The sequence below is a fragment of the Parus major genome, chromosome 2, assembly GCF_001522545.3.
Source record: "Parus major isolate Abel chromosome 2, Parus_major1.1, whole genome shotgun sequence".
Taxonomy (NCBI): domain Eukaryota; kingdom Metazoa; phylum Chordata; class Aves; order Passeriformes; family Paridae; genus Parus; species Parus major.
This window is the reverse complement of record NC_031769.1, coordinates 20,535,907-20,558,002: the sequence shown is the minus strand read 5'-3', so window position 1 is coordinate 20,558,002 and position 22,096 is coordinate 20,535,907. Positions and strand designations below refer to the sequence as shown.

The window sequence follows — 22,096 nt, the reverse complement described above, 5'->3', positions numbered from 1 at the left end:
GTAAAGTTGACATCACACAGGATTTCACAGAAGACAACCACAGGCAAAACACACATAAAATACTTTCTTATTACTTAAATGCTGCCTAATGCATAATAAATATTAAGATTCTAAAAGCTGTTAAGCAAAAAAATGGGCTTCAGGCAGTATGGTCTTGCTCTTTTTTAAAAGTTTTACAGAATTGAAAGTCAGCTCAGGTAAAATTTCAGAAATCAACACTCTGAACTCCAGCTGGGTTCAAGTCTACCTCAGCCTGAAATCACATCTACTCACCTTTTTAACCCTCCACAACAATAACATTTTGGGCAATCTCTGTGAACATCAAACCCACACTCTTCCTTACAATTTGCAAGAATGGCCTGGACACCCTTTAAGCTACCAAAATGAGCATCTGCAATCCAGGATAACTTCTCCTTACTCTCTCTCTCTTAACCATTCTTATCTATCATACAGCTCTTCACTCAAGATAAAATTTCAAAAGGAAAAATGATGTAAAGCAGCCAAAATATATATATTTTTTTTAACAATTAATCTATCTGCCTTTTATTTGTGAGTATAATTAGCATCATTTCCCTGCAAGAAACATAAAATAATGTCATTACCATATATCTTCCATGTCATTTATAACCCTATTAAACACTGCACTGACCCAATTTTTTCAACATCACTACTGCTCTGTTGCTTTAACCTTTTGGGGCAGTGTGGCAGGGAGATGGAGTGGATCTAGATTCCTGTTGATAGCCACTGCATTGCCTACTATTTTGTGTAATGACACTGAGAAATCTGTCTTTATATCCTTTGTCCACTATAATCACACAAAACAAAGTTTTATTCTCCTTATTTCCCCACTTGGCATTTATGAAGGTCCATGTTTCTTTCTTGCATCTCATTCTTAGCTCTTCTATGTACAGCTTGCCAAAATTAGCATATGACTTAGTATCCTTGTCCTTCATCTAATATGCCACTTCACAGTCCAAAGTACAATAAAACCCATTAATTCTTCTATTATGACTACTCCACCACTTTCCTGCATCTTTTTATTACTAGCCTATTTCTAAAAAAATATTTTTTCCATCCAAGACACCAGAGACATAACTGTCATTTCACAAAGGATGCTGTGTCTCTTCAGTATTTTCAGTCTGTACAAAACCCAATTCTACTTGAATGAAAGAGACAAGGGAATTAGCAAAGAGCATGCAACACTAACCAGGTTAGAAAAACCCCTTGCCGATCCGGTCTAGCTATAAAGATGCTGTGCTACTCATTTTCTGTCCTAGAATCACAGAATATGTTCAGTTGGAAGGGACCCGCAAAGATCATCAAGTCCAACTCCTGTCCCTGCAAACGACACACCAAGAATCACACCATGTGCCTGAGGGTGTTGCCCAAAGGCTCCTTAACTCTGCTAGGCTTAGTGCTGTGACCACTTACCTGGGGAACCTGTTCCAGTACTCAACCACCCTCTGGTTTTTCAAACCTTTTCCTGATATCCAACCTAAATCTCCTCCTGATATCCAACCTAAACCTCCTCTGACTCAGCTTCACACAGTTTTTTCAAGTCCTGTCACTGGGCACAAGAGTGAAGAGATCAGCACCTGCCCCTTCACTTCCCCTCATGTGGGTGTTGAAGACTGCAATGAGGTCTCCCCTCATTCTCCTCTCCAAGCTGAATAAACCAAGTGATTCAGACACCTTGTACCATGGATTTGCATTTCTTTTTCTCTTTTGGGATACAAGAACTGCCTGATGGAAACACTAGAATAACACATAATTACCCAAGCATGAGGTTTACAGCACATCCTAGTGTTTCATTCTTTCTCTAGCCCTGGGAACAGAATAATACACATTTTGCTTGTGGCTTTAGGTTTTCCAAGCGTATCTTAAGAGTAAAATGAAACTTCTGAAATTTTCTGTGGCAAGAAAACCCCCCCAAAAAACCCCAATTTTCCTGCCCACATAATGGAAGAAGCATTTACTACAGCAATCCCACAACAAAATTCCACAGAATGGGTTGTGGATAAAGAGACAGAGTCCTGTAAGGGACTGAGGAATGTATACAAACTACCTAGTAGGCTACCATTAAACTGGGCAGCTGGAAGAGAATCCAGACATAATGGACCTTTTTACACTGTATGTTATCCAAATTCACATGAAGTGTACATCCTACTATGCTTTTACAGTTAAATGCTTGTTTGAGAAGACCATTCCATATCTTTCTTTCCAAAGACCAGTGAGAACACATCTTATGTAACCCTGTGAGGATGCTGTGTGCAAGTCTGCCAGACATTTATACTGGAAAGACATGATGCCTCATGCCTTGGGGATGATCTGAAGAGCAGTTTTATGCATGAAATTTGTGCCTTGGATCAATGGAGAAATTTACTTCTAACATAGGTAAGTTCCTTTAGGGGTCAGTCATCTTCTCAGGTCCTTCCCAAGTCCTCATATCTATGCCAGGAAACACCGAAGAGCAGAGTGAAGCTTTGCACTACATTCCTGTGTCTGCTTTGAGGATTCAGGTAAATGGAATCCACAAGGTTCAAACTGCAATTTCTGCTGCAGACATAAAGAAAAACTTCTGTAAAATCTCCACATAAAAACCCTCACAACAATTTTACAGCCATGCCTCTGTTAAGTCCAGAATAAAACCAATATATTTAAAGTTGCCAATGCAGAAACCTGAGGGAATTACTGTCACTGTCTCCCAACAGCACACCCTCATGAGCTAGGTCAGCTCTCTAAACTTCTTGCAAATCATCCCATTTTCAAATGAGTATGATGGTTAATGAGTTTGGTGCATAACAGGATACCAGGAATGTGCTGTCTTCACTGAGAAACTGACAGCTATCAATCTTACGCTCCTCAACACCCTTTCTACTGCCTACTTTTCTTTCCAAATGAAAATCACAGGTCTCAACTTCCAAAGGGTTTGAGAAAGGATCTGACAATGTTCAGCAAGTATCTGAAACAAATGCCAGTGCTGTCACTGCAATCAGAAGAAATAAAAATAAACAAAAAATCCAACACCAAAGCAGATGTTTGATGCTTTCAGCACTTACTATGTGGAACAGGGTCTATCTTTTAAACTTTCAAGTGTCTGGAAAGAATAAATCTTGATACGTTCTTGTTTTTGTTTTTTTTCTTTTAAATCTTGATGAGTCAGTGTTGACAGGCCTCCTTTGCAGCAAGTAAATGCTGCAGAACTTTTTCAACAAAATAGAAACTGAAAGCTAGGTGAAAGTATTATGCAGCTACACAAGGTGACTGGAATTGACTATTTTGATTTTCAGCACAAGACCTCCAAACAGTCTAACTTAATGTCATGGAGTTCTGCTACACAGAATTGATTATACTGAGAAGGATATAGAGAGAAGGGAACAGATGCACTACACATTCCAGTCACAGAACATCCCTAAAGACAGATTGGAAATAGCAGCTCCATTGCAGAAGCCACCAAGAACTCCAGAGACCTTTTCTATTAGCCCCACACTCAATCACAAGTACAGCACACTATAACACACATTTCAATAAATTTTGAAACTTCTAAAATTTCTCATACAATCTTTAAAACTTGCAGCAAATCAACAGTTAAAAAATAATTAAGCTTTTTAACACCAATTCTTCTTTTCTGACTTTGCACGCACTTCGTACTGAAACCGCAACATTACCAAAACTTCAAGAGATATTTCAGAAAGTAATTACATTTCAATAACCAATTTTGTTAGGAAAAGCAATGGCTTTGCTGTGCCTGCTTAAATTCTAACCTTTGAAGAAATTTGTTTGGGTTTTTTTCCCCAAACTATTTATCACTGAATTATCTGAAGACAGATGAACCGAGTGAAAAAGATAAGTCTGGTAATGCACTGCATCTAGTAATGGGGAGCAGCTACTCAGATCCCAAATCTACTAAAACTATGTAGACGACAAATCCCTTGTAAAAAAAAATAAAAAGGCAAGGAACAGAGAGCACTAAGAAACTTCTGCTTTACTTCTTGACATATGACAATACTGGCATGCACCTGCTTCCATGGCCAAATAACCAGTTTAAAAAACACAGCCGTTTAAAAACCACGAGTCTCTGTCTGAAACCCGGCCCCACTTTTGCTAACTCTATTTGTGAGTCACATATATTTCACAAAAAACAGAACCACAGCACAAGTTCTGACCATTTCCACAAGCTACGTAAAATCACCACACGAGACGCTTTTGTTATATTTAATAAATTCAGATCCTTTTCTACACAATTTTAAGTCCCTGCAGAGACGTGGGGCTAAAGACGACCATGCTGCAAAAAAACTAAGTAATTATTTCGCAAGGGAAGCTGCCGCATCATTTTCCCGCGTGGGCCAGCGCCGAGCTGCCGCTGACAGAGGCACACGAGCAGTGCCGAGGGCACGGCGCCCCTCAGGCACCCGGAGCCACAGCGCGGGGGGCGGCGGGGGGAGCTGCGGGTGTGCCCCGGCGGGCGGGCCGGGACAGCGAGGCGGGAAGGGCCGGCGGGGCACGGCGCACGCAGGTACCTTGCGCCCAGCGGCAGAAGATGGTGTCGGCCAGCCCGCGGGGCCCGGCCTTCTTGCCCCACACCAGGTGGACGAGCTCCTGGCCCGCCTCGGACATGGCGGGGCGGCGGCGGCCCCGGCGCCGGGCGGGCGCGGCGACTCCGGCGGCTCCGGCGGCCCCTGCGCAGGAGAGGGAGGGGCGGGGCCGCGCGGGCGGGGCGGGGCCGGGCGGGCCGGGCGGGGCGGCCCTTCCGCTTCCCCAGCAGGCCCTGGTGCTTCCGCGGGCCCGGGGGCGGGCTAGCAGCTGTGCGTGTGGGGTGGTCGTCACCTACGTCCCTTAGGGAGTGGGCTTTCGAGCCCAAAGTTCCCCAGATCAAACTGTTATGTATTCGCGCTTGGAGTTCTTGCTGTGGTGTGCAGCCGAAATGGAGCGGCGGTGTTGTGCCCGCTTTCTTAAGCAATTACTTTGTCGGTAGGGTTGGAAGGGTGCGCTGGAGATAGAATTAGAGAATCATAGAATCATCGGTGTTCGAAGAGACCCTTACGAGCATCAAGTCCAACCATTACCCAGCACTGCCACTGTAACCCCTAAACCGCATGATTAAGCGCTGGATCCAGACACCTCTTAAACACTTCGGGGATGGTGGCTCCACCGCTTCCCTGGGCAGCCTATTCCAATGTCTGACCACTGTAACGGTGAAAAGGATTTTTCTAATAATCCAGTTTGAATCTCCCCTTTGACAATCTCCAGGTCGACTTGTCCAAGCCCTCACTAAGGCAGAGTCACCGGGAGCCTTTGACACAGGAAAGTGTCCAGGTGGGTTTTGAACGTACTCAGAGAAACACTTCATGACCTCCCTGGGCAGCCTCTGCCAGTGCTCCTCATCTTGTCGCTGAGCACCACTGGAAAGAGGCTGGCACCACCCTCTTGGCACCCGCCTTTTTATATGCATTGATGAAATTCCCTTTCAGTCTTCTAGACTGAATAGGCCCAGTTCCAGAAGTCCTTGTACAAGAGATGCTCCAGTCCATTAATCATTTGTGTAGCCCACCACTGGAGCCTCTCCAGTAGTTCCTTGTCTTTCATCATACCCTTAGTGCTTTTATAAAGATTGAGCACATATTGAGGCTGTTACATGCGTAATCATTCTGAATTAAATATGAAAAAATAGCCAATGCAAGCGTGTTTCTGAGTTTTTTGGCATGTCATACCCCAAACTGATCAGAAGATGGGGTAGTTGTACTTCTGATTTTTAAATGTTTTCAAGTATACACACAGTTAAGCATTTCCTGAATAATTGCTGACAAGTCATCAATTTCCTTCAATATTGATTAACAGAATGGATTCTGGGAATAAATAATGCAACTATAATGGACACTTTTAGATTTTTAGCATAAAGAATTTCAAACAATGGGAAGGAACTGAATTAGAATTAAAGGCAGCATGACAACAAAATCAAGTTCTATATATACTATAACAAAGGCCATCATGTTGCTAGGTTTTGTGTCTTTTGAATCAATAGTGCAGTAAAAAGCTAATTTTGTTGCAGTACTTTGAGTTTAATACAAGGTATATCAGACTTGAAATTGTAAACATCCTCCAAGCAGGAGGAAAATACCAAAGTTCATTTATTTTAAAGTGTGTTGTTGTATATACGTGTGAAGTATTTCAGAAAAGTAATTATCAAAATGGTTCCAAGTCTAAGTCAGCTCAACAAATTTCAGGCTCTATCCATTAATAGGAAGGCTTTACAAGTCAGAGGAAAGAAGTACAAGTTTTAGGCCAGCTCTTCAAGTTCCTGGGCTTGTAGGGAATAAAATTTATATTGTCATAGATGCTTAGGGTGCAATCTGAAAAACAATTCAGTAGAGAGAGGGAAGAAGGCACTGCAAAACAAGGATGCTGAACCTGCAATGGGGTGATGGCCACTGCTGTATGGCAGAGGAGTTCTATGGCACCACCCAGAAGCACCAAAAGGCTGGAAAAGCTCCTCCTCCTCCTCTTCCATCTCTGGTGTCCTGAATCATTACTTCAAGATAAACATTGTATGTCTCCACAGAATGCAATGAAGCTGGTGGAGGGTTTAGAGAGTGAGTCATGAAGAGTGTCTGAGGGAGCTGCGGTTGTTTAGCTTGGAGAAGAGGAGGCTCAGGTTGGGCCTTGTCACTTTCTACAGCTACCTGAAAGGAGGGTGTAGGCAGGTGAGAGGTGGGCTCTTCTTCCAGGCAACCAGTGACAGGATGAGGGAACATAGTCTCAACTGCACCAGGATAGGTTCTGGTTCGACATCAGGAAGAATTTTTTATGGAGGGGGTCATTAAGCTCTGGAGCAGACTGGCCAGGGAGGCAGTGGAGTCACCATCCCTAGAGATGTTCAAGAAGCAGCTGGACATGTCACTCAGTGCCATGGTCTAGTTGACAAGGGGGTGATCAAAGGTTGGACTTGATCTTGAAGGTCTTTTCTAGCCTAAATGATTCTGTGACTTTGTGGTGATTGTGGAAAGCAAGTTAATGAGCATGCCCTTTGATTTCATAAGTACAAACAGGTATTTACGGTGAAACTTTTCCACATATAAGGAAAAGCTGAGTCACAACCTGAAGACCTGTGAGCCAGAAGAGATCCCACAATTTAATTTGCTCTAAATACAAGTGCAACAAATTTACTCTGTCACCATAGAGTGTAAGAATGCTTATCAGCTTCAAATCTGTGATTACAGACCTGCAGGTGACCTAGCAACTCACATTTCCTGTAACATCACACTATAAAATTGCAACTATATTTCTAACCTGAGTTAGAATGAATAAAATTGCCACATTTTGGTGCAGTAGCAGTATTTTTGTGTAGCAGTGACTGGTTTGCAGCTAATGCCTTGTGTTGCGTAAAAATGCTCTCACCAGCATGATGTGAACTCTGATATTGCTAATTTGATCTGTATAATTTGATATGAGAAAACATATTTTCAGAGTTACTCACAATACTGGCAAAAGCAGACAGCAGTGAGAGACACAAGATGTTAAGTGATTTGACCCATCTTGATTTGGTTGGCATACAGCACATGGAATTCAATATAGACAAATAAAAATTAATTCATCTAGGAACAAGGGAGCAATTCTGGGGATATGTGCCAACTGGAACAATCTGTCATGTGCTGGTTAGGAAAAGCATTAGGAAATTATTTTGGAAATACCATGAAATATCTCTGAAATCATTAGCCTCACTAACACAAATGGTAAAAATCAAACTATATATCAGCTGTAGCAAACAACACTGAATCCAAACAAATGAGACTCTGGATGTCATCAGTTTCTTATAAGTGTTGGGCATTAATAAGATAATGGTATGCTGCATATGCCCACTAAAGATTTGGACAGGAAACCTTTTGTGTCAATGAATGTAGGTAGCTGAGTTTCAGTAAGTGAGGAGGACACTAAAAATGATGATTAGGAGAAACTACAAGCTCAGTTGTTCAACAGCACATTGACAGCTATGCTGGATTTCAGAAATAAATGTAAGTGGATTGAAGTCAGAACTCTTGAACAGAGTGCAAATCTGCATACTACTACATCAAAATAGGTTTTTCTAAAATTATGAAAGTGGTAATTAATAATTTTTCTGTGGACCTGGGATGTAAAAACTGTGCTATAAAGTCAGGGCTTCATGGAAGATAAATAGTAGATTTATCTGCATTTTGGGCCTTCAAGTCCTTAAAGTATTTAGAGGTGTGCAAACAGGAAGATTAAAAATTACTGCTCTGCAGCATTGTTTGGTTATATTATGAAAAATATGCATAAATTTTAAACTAATTTTTCAAATAGTTTCTCTTAAATGTAGGTTTTGTCCTTTTTTTAATGTTGGACTGCCATCATGTGGTTGATAACATAAGGTGCACTTTTTTTTCTTTTGTGCAATGCAGCTAATTCTTTCTGCAGGCTGGTGTGGTGGGTTTGGGGTTCTAGGAAAACATAGCAGTTACTGTTCCTTCCCTTTTAATATCTAATCTAAACTCAGATTAGCTTGATTTTGTTGGTTGCAGTATGTTACATCTTAGAACTGTTCTCTACTAGACAGAAGGAGTAGGTAAAGAACATAAGCATATAGTGTTTAAGTGTGCAGTCCCATTTGGTTTACTTAATATATTTTTTAAGAATTAAATCTCTACATGAAACTTTTTGGATTAATTGAGAATATATGGGTTTACTGATATGAACTGTTGACAGACAGGAGTACAAATTATAGACATTATTGATTTTTGCCAGACAAATCTCAGTGAAGTTAATCTACACTGATATAGTTTTGCCTTACTTGTCTTTAAAAAAGCTGGCTTGGATGGTAGGAAAAACAAATGTATTAATTAATGGCAGGCTACTTATTCCATACAGATACAAAGGGAATTGCAATGGTCTTGTATTACTAAAATGTTCTGAGGAGGTAGAAATGCATAATTGAGTTTTCTACAATTCCCTTTTCTATTTATTTCCATCTTTTAATTACCTCACCCTGTCCTTCTGCCCTCTTAACCCCACAATACAAAAATCAGTCTGTCAATCAGATCTGTATAGAAAAAATGTGATTGAGAAGTTAAAACATTGTGGTAGTCTAGAAAATGCTGTTGAACCAAATCACGAAAATGTTTTGTTGTCTACTTGTTGGGGTAGTTGGATGCCTACTTCCTACTGGTGTGAATATATCTGAACTTTGTTCATAGTGCTGTACTATATAACTCTTTGCTCTCAGGCTGATCTCTGAGAAGAAATTTTAATATCAAAAGTCATGCTCAAAATTCCATTGTGTGCACATTTGTGTCTGAAGAATGATGAATGTCACCTGTAATCAAAATGCTGATTCCTCTGTCCCTTGCAGCAGAGGCAAGTTTTGGACTGCAGCTGACATTGATTCTTCCAGCCAGTTCTCAGTGAGGAGGTAAAGGTAATTGTAGTAGCAGTGATGGCAAAGTGGTGGTGGGAAGAGCTGCTGATCCCTGTTTAGTACTGAGGTCAGACAGTGGGACACTGTATGGAAGAGACAAGAATATAGTCATGCTTATCTACCTGGTGTACCCATCCTGAACTGGAGTGGCCTAACAGCAGGTTTTGTGTGGCAGATGAAAATTTCCTCCAATCTAGAGCAGAGTAAGGTGCTTTCTGTCAGGAGAAACACTGGGAGGAAAATTGGGAACCAAAATTTAAATTCTTCAGGTGTTAAGGGACATCCTATGGCCCTGACACTTTTTTGGTTCCTTTTGTCTTTCCTTAGGCCTCCTTGTTTTGAGAAGAGGACAAAACTTTTATTTTGATCTATATATCAAGACCAGATTCTCTGAGAAGATAAAGTTCAAGTCTAAGAAACAGAAAGTTTTCCTGTTTCTTATTTTTCCTACTGAAATTATGGAAGAGAGCAAAAGGGCAATTTCATAGTAAGTATTTGCCTGCAGAATCTGTTGATGAGACTAAACAAGACAGTGATTTTCCTGTGCATCTGAATGCTTGGGATTGGCATCTTTGTGGAATGGGAAGGAGTTTCTGGAGAATCACAACTTTTTTTGATAGCAAGGTGAAAAAGAGTTATTTCTCTTTGTTTGCGTATATACCATATATATTTTATATATATATATTTATATATTTATATATTTATATATTTATATATTTATATAGTGTCTTAATACTATGGACAATAGATTTGTTTTAGGTAAGCTGTTTAAAACTGCTGGAGCTAAAACTCCAACATTTGCAGAAACACCAGTGAGTGAATATCCCTGCATTCCTAGTACAATCTACATCCAAACTTAACCATTCTACTGACGGTTGCATTTCATTTGGAAAGAAGAAAATGCACTGTTTCAGAAACAATAATTTATTTTTTTTTGGAAGTTACCATGGAATTTTCATGTTTGAAGACAAGTCATCTTTTCCCTCCCTAAGAGAAAATCCTGAGGTTCTCTATTATTTTCAGATAAAATGATCTTACAGAGACAGGTGAATTTAAACATCCATTATCCTTATGTGGTCACTCAGTGTGGAGCTCTCAGCAAATGCTTTGCATTATGGACTTCAGTTTTTTGGGAGGGAAAAAAAAATACATTGTAATTGGCAAGGAAAAAAGTCTGTTATTAGTAATACTATTAGTAGTATAATTAAATTAAGGATGTCAAGTTCCAACACAGTGATACTAATACTGTATCTCTGGCATTATTAGTTAGAAGTGGCTCAGACAAGCTTAAAGTCCAATTATGCAGTGGGCTAATAACTCGCTGTGCAGTCAGTATCCTCTGGTTAATTGCAGTTTACCTAGCTGAGACAATGCACAAAAGGAAAGATAAAAGGCATTTAGCTTCATCAAATTTAGTAATGTGAACTGCATTTCAAACAAAAAAGTTATTTGATACAAGGGACTGAATTTTTGATTGAAACAAAAGCTGAATTTAACTATATTAATTGCACTGAAATATTAAAATAATTAAATATGTAATATTTAGTCAAAATTAAACAGGGAAGTTACAGTCTTATAAAAGGACTGGTTTCCAGCAGAAGACACCATCAACATGTTTTAGTTTTTATCATGGAAATTTGGTTTTACTGGGGAAGTTTTGTTTCCAAGCAGGTGGTGTGTTGAGAGACTGCAGAATGAAGAGGTCGTTCAGATGGCTGATAGCAGAAAGCAAAGATACTCAGAAACTGGTCTGTACTAAAGGGATAGGCACCTCCTTCTCTAAGTGTAGCAATCAAAACCATTTGCCCATTTAAGTGTCATGCTCTCTAAATTATTTTTCTTGCTTTTACAGGTTTTCTGTTTCAAGCTCCCCTTTTTTCAAAAGCCTGACACGCTGGTTCTCATTTACAATACTTCTGTTTAGTAATGCTTGCCTTTTTCATAAACTTTCCATTCTAAGCCATTGTTTTGTCTCTTAATCTAAATGTTACTTTTTTTTATTCTTGCAACAATCTGCTTCTTCCTGTATGACATTATGCTCTTCTGATTTGTGATGAAAATTCATTATTTCATCTCTTTTCATAGAGGCAGCTGAAAATCTCATCTACTTTCATATTGATACTCTCTGTGCAAGAATCTATGCGTTCCTTGGGCCTGTGACATGCATCTGCAGTGCAGCCTTAAAAAGTATCACATAATTAGGACATTTTAAGAATACATAAGGAAGAAATCAAGGATCAAATTTAAAAGGTGCACCCATATTGGGACCTCTGATTTGTTCAGAGGAGCTGCTGTACTGAGAAAAGCATCCATCATATGTGAAAATTCAGGGAAAGGGGATTCATGAGTACCCTCATTATTGAGTGGAAATGGTCTTTTCTTTCATCAAAATATTAATTCGTTCTTTCTCTTTATAAAATGTTGCCATCACACCAAAATAAATCATAAGATTTTATACATCATTATATTTATATATAGCTTATTTATAAAATTGTGCATGTGTGCATCATGCACTCAAGCTCGACCTTTGGAAGAATGCAACCAGTGGTTTCTTTGGATCATTGAAATTAACTGGTTTTCCATATTTGAATGAAAATTCTTTGCCCAGTAGAGGGTGTTGTAGTTCTTAGAATAGCTAGAGTACTGCTACTTAGCTTAACTAAATTCGGTGAAAAAAAATCCTCAGCACATTCGTGTGGTTGAGAAATTAAGGGTCAGGGGGTCTTACTGAATTATAACAGCTGAACATCTGCTTTGGAATGCACAAAGTGAAGAATTCAAATTTACAGTTTCCCACAACAACGATAACTTGTCTCCATTTTACACACTGTTGGCATTTTTACTGATAACTTTTATTCTTGAACATATAAACCATGTTAGACTTTGGGTTTTTTTTTTCTTTTAAATTTCTCACCAAACAAAATTATGCTGATTATTTTTTTCTTCCCATTCTTTTATTTTAAAAAAACCCCAGATGAATAAATACTAGTAAAATCAAAAACATGTCTCCTGTTATGTTAAGCAGCAATTGATAGACATCAAAGCTTCAAGCGAAGATTATGATCTAGAACTGTCTAGATAAATTAGGGACGTATCCTCAATACCACATTCCTCTTTCAGTTAAAAACTGTGTAAATGAACAGGAGCATTTCCTCAACACTACATTTGTTTGTTACTTGAAACCATCTATTCCTGAAATAAAATACTTGCAATTCATAGTCCCTATAGACCATAACTGCAAGTATTAGAAATGTTTTGGGTTTTTTTTTTAAATTTTGTCTTTATATGGAAATAAACAAGTTTTCTTGTTTTGTACAAATTCAGTTTTCTTTGGGTTTTGTGAAACTAACAATTCCAGAACGTCCTGAGCCTATTAAGGGGTGGTTTTTTCTTCTCTTCTTGCTTCCCTCCTGCCTCTTTGAAATATACTAAGCAGCTTTGGGTATTACATGTTTTTAGAAACTTGAAAATTAAGGCTAAAAAGAAAACTGCTCATTCAGCACAACAGTGGGACTGCGGCTGCCTACATTGCTTTAAGAAAAATAATCAGCAGATAAATTTAAAGTATTATTGCAACTCATCTTAAGATGGCTGCTCTCATATTCAAATATCTTGCCACTTGTGTCACTAGAAATGGTTGAAGTTTAAATGCTTGTTATTAAATTGTATGAAACTGGTAGTGTCAGAGCCTGTTCTGCAATTTGACATATGGTACCTCCTTGCATAGTGTTTTACAAAACTTAGCATTACATGAAGTGCATACAGATGGGTTTCAAAATCCATTCACCTCTCCTATTGCCTCACTAATTTATTTTTGCTTTAAAAGTCTTCATAAGCAGTCAGCATTAGTATATTTTCAGCATCATCACCTATGTACAACAGAATCCTAGTGCAGCTTTCCTTTCCTCTTTTTATGAAAGCTTCATTCTGTAGCAGTGCAACTGAAAGTAAAACTCAGGAGCTCATCAGGAGATGTGAATGTAAGTCGGTGCTATGATGACTCACATGATGACAGAGAAATGTTTTTGGCTTGGAACATTTTTCATATGACATTGAAAAGAAAATCAATGTGTGGCTTAGCATGGCAAAATTTTTAACAGGCTTTGTGTATTTTAGTGAAGAAATCTGTTCGTTTCAGGCAATGAGTGAGAAGGACATATACTCTAAATCTTGTACTTCTGAGCTTCCAGTGTTGTTGCATTTGCATGAGAGCTTGCTACAACTGACAGAGAAAATGAAAATCCTGACTCCTTTTTTTGAATTTGAGAGGGCATCATGTTTACAATGAGCAGAAGCCTTGGGGAAAGGGAAGTTTCCAAAAAAAATTTCAGAAGAGAATGCAAGGCCAGCAGGCAACTAACTGATTCTGGCTTCCCAGATTTCTGGATTTTTATTTTCTAATTTGCACCAGTTGGAAACAGTTGCTGTGGAACTGCTTCATATGTACTCTGGCCACCTCTCATAAGCTTTCTTCACCTATATATCCTCTGTGCCGTGTGGTCTGGGAGGGTCATCTGCCTTCTGTTCTGTGATGAGATTACCAGCTAAACCATTAAGAGTAATGGATGTTGTATGGCAAGGCCTTTAAGGATGTACATAGTGCTCCTACAGCCAAGCTGGTGAGCTGAATAAATAGTATAATGGATAGAAAATTAGCTCAACCATTGAACTCTAAGATAGTGATCTCTGGTACAAACTTTTCTGTCCTAAATAGAGAAGGCTAGTGCTTTATATGCCTCCCTCAACAGAAGAGTGTTGAGAAAACAGAGCTAGACTCTTCTCAGAGCAGCACACTGAGAGGACAAGAGCCTGTGACCAGAAGTTACAACACTGGAACACTGGAAACCCCTCCTAGTGCAAGGGGAAAACCTTTGACTTGAGCAGTCAAATGCTGCAACAGATTGCTTGTATAGGTTGTGGAAACTCCACCCAAGGAGACTAGCGACTCTCGATTAGCCACTGCCTTTAGCATTTGGATCTGAATAGACTTACACTGAGTAGGGTGTTGTGTGTTTTCCAGTGGTTCCTTCCAACTGACCTGATTCTGTCTAAGGTAGTCATTGAATGCATGTGGACTGATGCCAGTAAGAGAGATTTCTCTCTCTTCATTCATATTTCTGATGTGACAGGTACAGGTCAATGGAGTTTTGTTTTGAAGGGAAAAATATAAAAATGAAACAACTAAAATGAAAGAAGAAAGAAATCAGTTATGAGTTTTCATTCATATAGGATGTTACTTGAGTCTTAGAAGTGCATGAACAGTATTATATGTATTTCACTTTCTCTATCTCATCTTGATATTTCATTCAATAACTTTTTTCATAAGAACTTCATAGTAATTGCATTCACTTTCATGTTGTGGACAATAGCAGCACATAATTGTTTGCTTACACCAATGGTGATCCAGCTGAAACCTAGACTTTCTGCTTACCTGGTCTAACTGTTTTCTTTTTTCCTGTAATTTCTGATTCCCAGGCTAATTGTGATAATGATGATGATGACGTGTATTCCTTCTGCTGAGAAAAGTTTGTAAGTAATTTTGAAGTCTCATCTTCAATGGAGAGGTGAAGTAATTTTATTTTAGCAACAACATACAAAGATAGTATAAATTATACACTGAATGCTTTGATTAATAGCTTAGCAGTTTCTTACTTGAATTGAAGGATCTTGGTGCTTTCCCACTATGTTACTAGCTTGAAAATTAAAAGGCTTCGAGATTTCCCCCACTGACAGTCCAGTGTTTGAAAGCTTAAAAGAGAACTATTTTTTATGCATGATAGTAATTAGTGATGGGATCATCTTTGTTCTTTCAGGCTAATACTCCATAGAGGAAAAACACCAAGACAAAAACAGGGTGCAACCTATGCTCAGATCTAAAGTCTGACTTCAGATTGGCTGTGGTACATTGATAATGAATCTGTTTCTAGCCTTTCTTGGTTTTCTCTCTTGTAATGCCCACCATAGTTACATTTTTTGGGTATCATATAATTTTATTCAGAAATAAATGGTAGTTATACAGACATTATAGTCTCACTCTGGGATTAAAAATGCAGGCAGTTCTGGGTGAAGCTGTATAAATCATAACAGTGTACTCCATCAACTTCCATTTTTATACCCATAAGATGAGGCATTAAGAACAGTTTTTACCTTGTAAAATATAGAAAGAGAAACAACAAGAATTTATTACAGCCCATAAACAAAAGGAAGGAAAGGGAATAGAATTCAAGGAATAATGTGCTAATTCAAAACAATCCAGAGATTAATATTAAGTATATATAGTGTGTATATATATATATATATATATATAAACTAATTCAGCATAATAAATAACAAGGGAAGAAAATTGTAAATCATAGGACCTAGTTTAGTTTCCACAGTTTGTTTTATATAGTATTAGCCAGGCCTTATAGGAAACTGTAGAGCATAATTTTATAGCACACTCCTTTGAACTGGGTTTGTGTATGTAAAGACTGTGAAATAATAATGTAAAAAATGTTTCCCATATTACCAAGTCCTATAGCAACCTTGCTGTTTGTCTAGAAATCCGACTAGAGCTGGATCTTTTGCTCTCTTTGAGCTTCTTAATAGGCATGGTCTGCAGTATCTGATTTCTCTTCTAGACTCTTAAGTTTTAGTATGTCAAAATTAATATTTTAGATTAATGAATGGAATTAGGATTCAGTGCAAAATTTTGTTATGGACTTTTTGGAAATTAAGTCAAGTGTCTCCTGCAGTATGCTTTTGAAGCATTTTTAAAATAAAACTGAAAATAAATTTTAAAAGTATTTTTGATAACAGTTTGATAACAGTTTTGGCAATGGGGCTTTTGTAAGCCTGAAAAATATATCATCCTCTTATATATAATTCTGAGCATTGTCTTATATATAACTGTACATGGTAAAGAAATACAGTAATGCCAACTTATGTGGTCAGAATCTTAATTCAAAGGAGGTCCAGCTTTGGATGGATTTTCAACAAATGGTTTGGAAGGGTTGCCATTTTTCTGTTCTTACCTATGACTTGTCAACAAAGCTGTGTTGTAAAGCATCTTTCCAGAACCAAGCAAAACAGAATAGGGGATGCTATTTAAAATTAGGTCCTATATATCCACTTTTTATAGCAATCCTACACGTACTGGTAGTAGTTCCCTAGATGACAGTCTCTTCCCTTTTTCAGAATAAATGATATAAAAATCTTGGTTAGGATGATGTTGGAAATATTTTAATGTTGATTGCCAAGTGCATCATAAAAGTCATCTTTAATACCTGGCCATATTTCTGTTAGTATAAAACTTGGCACAAATGCTGGTGCCAGACCTTCAACCTTGTGTCTGGCAGAGATTTGCCAGATGGTCTTCCAGCCGTTCACCTGGAACACTGAAGGTAATAGAAAGTATATTTGGTCTTTTGAAATATAAATCCCTTGCTCTGTATCTCAGTATGGATTCCCAGTAGTGAATGCTGTCTTCATCTATAGATGTTTTGAATACAAATGCTTCTTCAGAATCATGAACTGTTGAAAAATGGGAGAGAGATGTGTTTCATTTTGCTTCTAAAGCTAACTGCGAAGCTTTACCAAAATAATTGATATATACAGCTCCAATTAACATGTTTAAAAATTTCTCTAAGCCATATTGTTATGGTAGGCCTAGAAGGAAGAGCTTAAAGATCAGTGACCCAAAAAACACAATCACCCTAAAGTGGTTAATAAATGCCAATATCTGTTTTCAAGCTGGAGAAAACAATAAGCTACACTACATTAGCTTCCTTACATATTTGTATCATGTATGTTTCTAATGCAAAAATGCATAAAGTGCACCGTAAAATGCAATGGTCATTAAATCTCATTTTTCCAAGTTCCATACTAGATGTGAGAGAAGTAGTTATGTTACTGTGAAATGGACAAATCTATATTAAAATGTGAGTTGTTCCCAGAAGAACTGCTCCAGTGTGAGTCCCTTCCACAAAGTGCAGTCCTTCAGGAACAGGCTGTTCCTGTGTTGGTTCCCCATGGGGTCACAATCCTGCCAGCAGAGCTGCTCCAGTGTGGGCTTCTGCCTTCACAGGGCCAGCAGTCCTGTCAGGAGCCTGCTCCAGTGCGGTCTTCCCAAAGGGTGACAGAGTCCTTCGGGCATTCACCTGCTCTGCTGTGAGGTCCAGCGTGGGCTGCAGGTGGATCTGTGCTTTGCCAAAGGGTCGAGCACAGACTGCAGGGGCGCAGCTGCCTCACCATGATCTCCACCACGAGCTGCAGGGGAATCTCTGCTCCAGCACCTGGAGCACCTCCTCCTGCCACTCACTGACCTTGGTGTCTGCAGAGTTGTCGTTCTCACATATTTTCACTCTTCTCTTTTGGCTGCTGTTTTTACACAGCAGTTTTTTCACAGCAGTTTTTTCTCCCTTTTAAGTCAGTTATCCCAGAGGTGTTACTGCTGTCGCTGTAACCTCCCCCCCCCTACCAGAACCTCGCCACACAAACCCAATGCAAATAGTTATGTCAATGTATTCTGTAAGTGTTTTAAAATGTATGATTTGTTCCAGAGATCATGCTTTTTTTCCCCCTTTTTTCTCAACCTGTCTCATGTGATTTAGGGTTGATAAGGCATTTCTCATCCCAGCCTGTAAAGAATCTGTGAAGCAGGGCCATTGGACATCTTAACAAGTGCCATGGAGGCCCATCACATCCTCTGCGGTGTCTGAAGTTTGCAGACTTGTTCCCTCCGCAGCAAACAGGCAGAAATCAAGCACCACAAATGTCGGGGGAAGCAGAAGTCTTTTCCAGTGACACTGAAGGGTCTCTGACATGCAGTAAAGTACTGCTGCGGAAAGCCAAAAGGTAAAGATCGTCATCGTGTGTTTATATTGCTTTTTAAAAACTTGAATTCCTAAAGGAGCAAAGCATATGTAATTATTCTTTTGGCCTCTCTGTACATCTCTCCTTCCAGTTATCCCTCAAAACTTTTGAATCCGTAAACTAATTTTAAATAATATGGACAGGATGTATTAAAAGTAATGAATTTTGAGAAGTTCTGTGAAAATTAGTATTTGAGTAGCTAATATCTATGCCATTGAGGAAAGGACAAAACAACCTATATGAGTCAGTACACATGGAGACAATATATGTGCTGAAACAGCTGGTCAGTCACAATGTGTGTGATACCAGGCAGCGATTTCACCTTTTGCCGAGACAGAAAGCTGGGATAAATCAGGAGCTGTGGCAGCAGCCTCTGTGAAGAATGTAGTCTATAACCTGTTAGGAGAAAAGGATTCATTAGCACTGTTGTTCATGAAAAAAATGTTTATTTTGTATATTCTTGTTATATTTGAAAGTAAAATATTCATAAAAATATTTATGATCACAGTGGAAAATATTGATAGAAACAGACTAATAAATTTATACCTTGTTTTTAAGTAATTTTAACTAATGTATTGTGTTGATATATTTTTTTTTGTTTTAAAAAAAATTTAAAAATACTGTGCTTACAATGGGATTGTGTCTGTTTCAGCTAAGCACTTCTAATAAAATAGAAAGATAGCTTACTTTTGTTGTTTACAAGTCATCGGTATCTTCCTTAAGTTAGTCACATATGCTTTCTTAAAAGGACAGTTTTTATCTGGAAAAATGACACCTTTTTTTTTTACTAATCACTGCAAACAATGAAGCTTACTTCAAACTTGACTACAATTCTCTCTCTGTTTCCTGTAAGGATTATTTTAACAGGAACTTTTAAAATCAATGTCTACATGATTTAGTTCTGTCACTTGCAGTGCTATAAACTACTTCATGATATATTTTAGATCTTTGGTAGATGTACAGTACAGATTTAGGATCAGTTTGCAGATTGTATTTATCTAGAATAAAGTTAAAATATGGAAAGTTAGTGTACTTTGTTGATAAATTTTCTTACTATTAAAAAATGGAAGTAAAAAATCAGGATATTCTGATGTTATTCTAGTGATTAAATAATTTACACTGCAGAGATCCATTTCCAAACTTAAACCCTCAAACAAACCCATTGTTTTGCAGCACTGGGAGAGTACGTACAGCTCCTGGCTTTGTTCTATTTTGATGAAATGTGTCATTGATAAAAGAGAGTTCAAGCTTCCCTAAACCAATTAAAATGTTCTTGCCTCAGGTGGTAAATAAAAGCACATGATAGAACTAAAGCAGACTGGGAGAGTGGTAATCAGTACAGTAGTTTGGTATTGAACAATATTGAACACTGTAACAATAACACATAATAAATCATTTTGAAAGGTACATTGGATATATTTTTTTCAAGGACAAATAAAGTATACTCACAAGGATCAAAAGGACACCTTAGGTATTTTTATGCTTTATTTTAGAAATTATTGACAGTTTCTTTTAAAAGTAGCTTTAGCTGTCTTGACTTCAAAATGTTTATGAGACTACTTTTGGGTATTTGTCAGTTAGATGTAAATATGTTTTATTGACAGCTTTTTTCTTAATAAGATCATGTGGCTGTAATGTTTCATTTTTAAGAGCATTGTCCTGATTTTTATACATTAAATACCTTGATCTCATATACGTGAAATGTGTTCAACCCAGTTATATCATTCAAGCCAATATGTTGTTGCTGTACCATCTTTACCTTTATAGAACTGATTCACTAAAAGAAACACTTATCTATTAGGAGAAAAGATTTTTTGCCCGTTCATAAGAATGTCACTGTGGAAGTAAAAGCAGTGCTATAGTGTTTCTATTTTGAAAGAAGCTAGAATGGGATAAAAACCCTCTCTCCTGTTGGATATTTTCCCCTTGGTCTAAAGGAATTTGACTGTTCTTTACTATCAGAAGTTTACTGTAAAATGCCAGACTATCCAGATCAAAATACGACTGGGATGCTGTGGGTAAATTCTGCAGGGTGCCAGATTAGCTGAAAGTGTGTTGAAGTTGACATGGAGTTACTTTACTCTGTCAGGAGAGCCAGAGATCCTGAGAGAAGTGCCTTTGGTTTGGGTTAAGTTCTCAGTGCGAAGCTTCCTCATCAAAAAGCAGCACGGATGCTAGAAATGGAAGTGCAAGTGAGTTTGATTAGCTTTTGCTACTGCGTATCAAAGCTAAGACCAAATTTTCTCTCCTTCTCAAAGGACAGTCAAAGTCAAGGACAGTAAATAACCTGGAAGAGGGGAATTTGAAGTTCTTGGTGTAGCACTTTAGTGTGTGTGTTACCTGCTGCTATTATGCATTAGTTGACCTCTCAAGATAAATATTTGCCTTCACAGAAAGAAAAGAGGAGCAACAAATGTATAATACATATCATCTGTGGCTCTAAAATGTGCAAGATAATACCGTTGTTTTCTTTCCTTTTCATTTTTTTTTCAGTGTCACTGCTTGGAAACCTAAAAAGGGACAAAAGTTTTGGTATTCTGTGCATTTTATTAATAACTGTAGGAGACAAACCTTGTCCCAGAAAGTTTACCAGAAAATTTCTACGTCATGAAAAATATGGCAAAAGACAGCAAGTGTCATAGAGCCCCCAAAAAATCGAGAAAAATTTTGCTTGAAGCTAAAAGACTTATATTTATTAAATTATATCTGTATTTTAGCATAAGCCATGGTGCCTTCTGTATTTTTTTTCTTTTTTGTCTCTGTTTTATCTATAGACAATATACAAGGTGGTCAAATAGTGAAAGACAATGTCCAGAGGATAGAAATTAAAGGTCTTGTTTCATCATTGTTATTCTCCAGTGCTCTGGTCTTATTCTAAAGGAGCTCCATGTCATCAAAGCCATTACTTCCTTTCTGTGTCTCTTTCAAACCCTTGATATCGCTAAGGGATTTCTTGCATTGGTTTTATATTTTTTCAGTCTTTAAGCAGCTTTGTTCTAGATCATCCTGGAACAGTTGTTCTTTATATCCTTCAGATATTTATGGCCATTCATAACTTCACACCAGGTTTGATTTCTTAGACAACAACTGGTGGCCACCAAGCCCACACACAGTGTATTCCTATGGGTCCTCTCCAACGAAGTATAAGGAAGAGATGGTGCTGTGTTCAGAGCAGCATTACACAAATGTGCAGTCCTGAAAAGACATAAAGCTTTATGAACATATGAACATATTAACAATTATTTGCAAGATTTTTTTTACTGTGCTTTATCTAATGTACCTTTCTTTCAGTAGCACTCTTGGCTTCTCTGTCACCACTGGTCAGCTCAAGCCATTTGCTCTGTAATGTGCCTACCACACTGCTATGCCAATGGGTCCAGTAGTGGGTACCCACTGGTAAGCCAGCTCAGGAAACTAATAAAGACTGCAGTTTTAAATTTTTTTTTAGTTTATTTTTAGGATATCATCTATAGCACCAGCAGGTAATTTGCTATTTCAAATGCAGTTCAGGTCTTCCATGAACAATTTGGCACAAAGTGGTTTCTTTCAGTTCATTCCAGCTCTATTTTTCTATTATCAAAAACCAGAAAGATAAACAACACAAATCTTAAAGATCCACAACTAAAGTGCCAAATACAGGTACATATTAAAAATATTTAATCATTGTGTATTCTTTCTGTGCTTTGCAGTATAGCTGTTCTTCTTTAAGGGTGATGATCTTAATTGTGCTGTGCTTTCCATTTTTCTTTGTTCCTAGTAATGCTCTCAGAAGACTGAAGAAATATTGCTGCTCTTGCCATAATATATACACTTGAG

The 22,096-nt window shown here is 38.1% G+C and overlaps 1 protein-coding gene and 1 long non-coding RNA gene across 4 annotated transcripts in view; one reads left to right on the top strand and one right to left on the bottom strand.

Annotated features, from left to right (window-relative positions):
• MINDY3 (MINDY lysine 48 deubiquitinase 3) overlaps positions 1 to 4,687 on the bottom strand; it is a 47,419-nt gene extending 42,732 nt beyond the window's left edge. For all 3 annotated transcript variants that reach the window (XM_015618217.2, XM_033511824.1, XM_033511829.1), the window contains exon 1: positions 4,521 to 4,687. In XM_015618217.2, the coding sequence (XP_015473703.1) occupies positions 4,521 to 4,617 (97 nt within the window). In that variant the 5' untranslated portion in view covers positions 4,618 to 4,687. The remainder of the gene's footprint in view (positions 1 to 4,520) is intronic.
• Positions 4,688 to 4,778: 91 nt separating this feature from the next.
• LOC107215270 lies at positions 4,779 to 20,951 on the top strand. The gene is made up of 4 exons (XR_004495764.1): positions 4,779 to 5,316; positions 14,903 to 14,956; positions 18,019 to 18,262; positions 20,774 to 20,951. It is a non-coding gene; the product is annotated as an uncharacterized LOC107215270 (long non-coding RNA).
• The last annotated feature ends 1,145 nt before the right edge of the window (positions 20,952 to 22,096 follow it).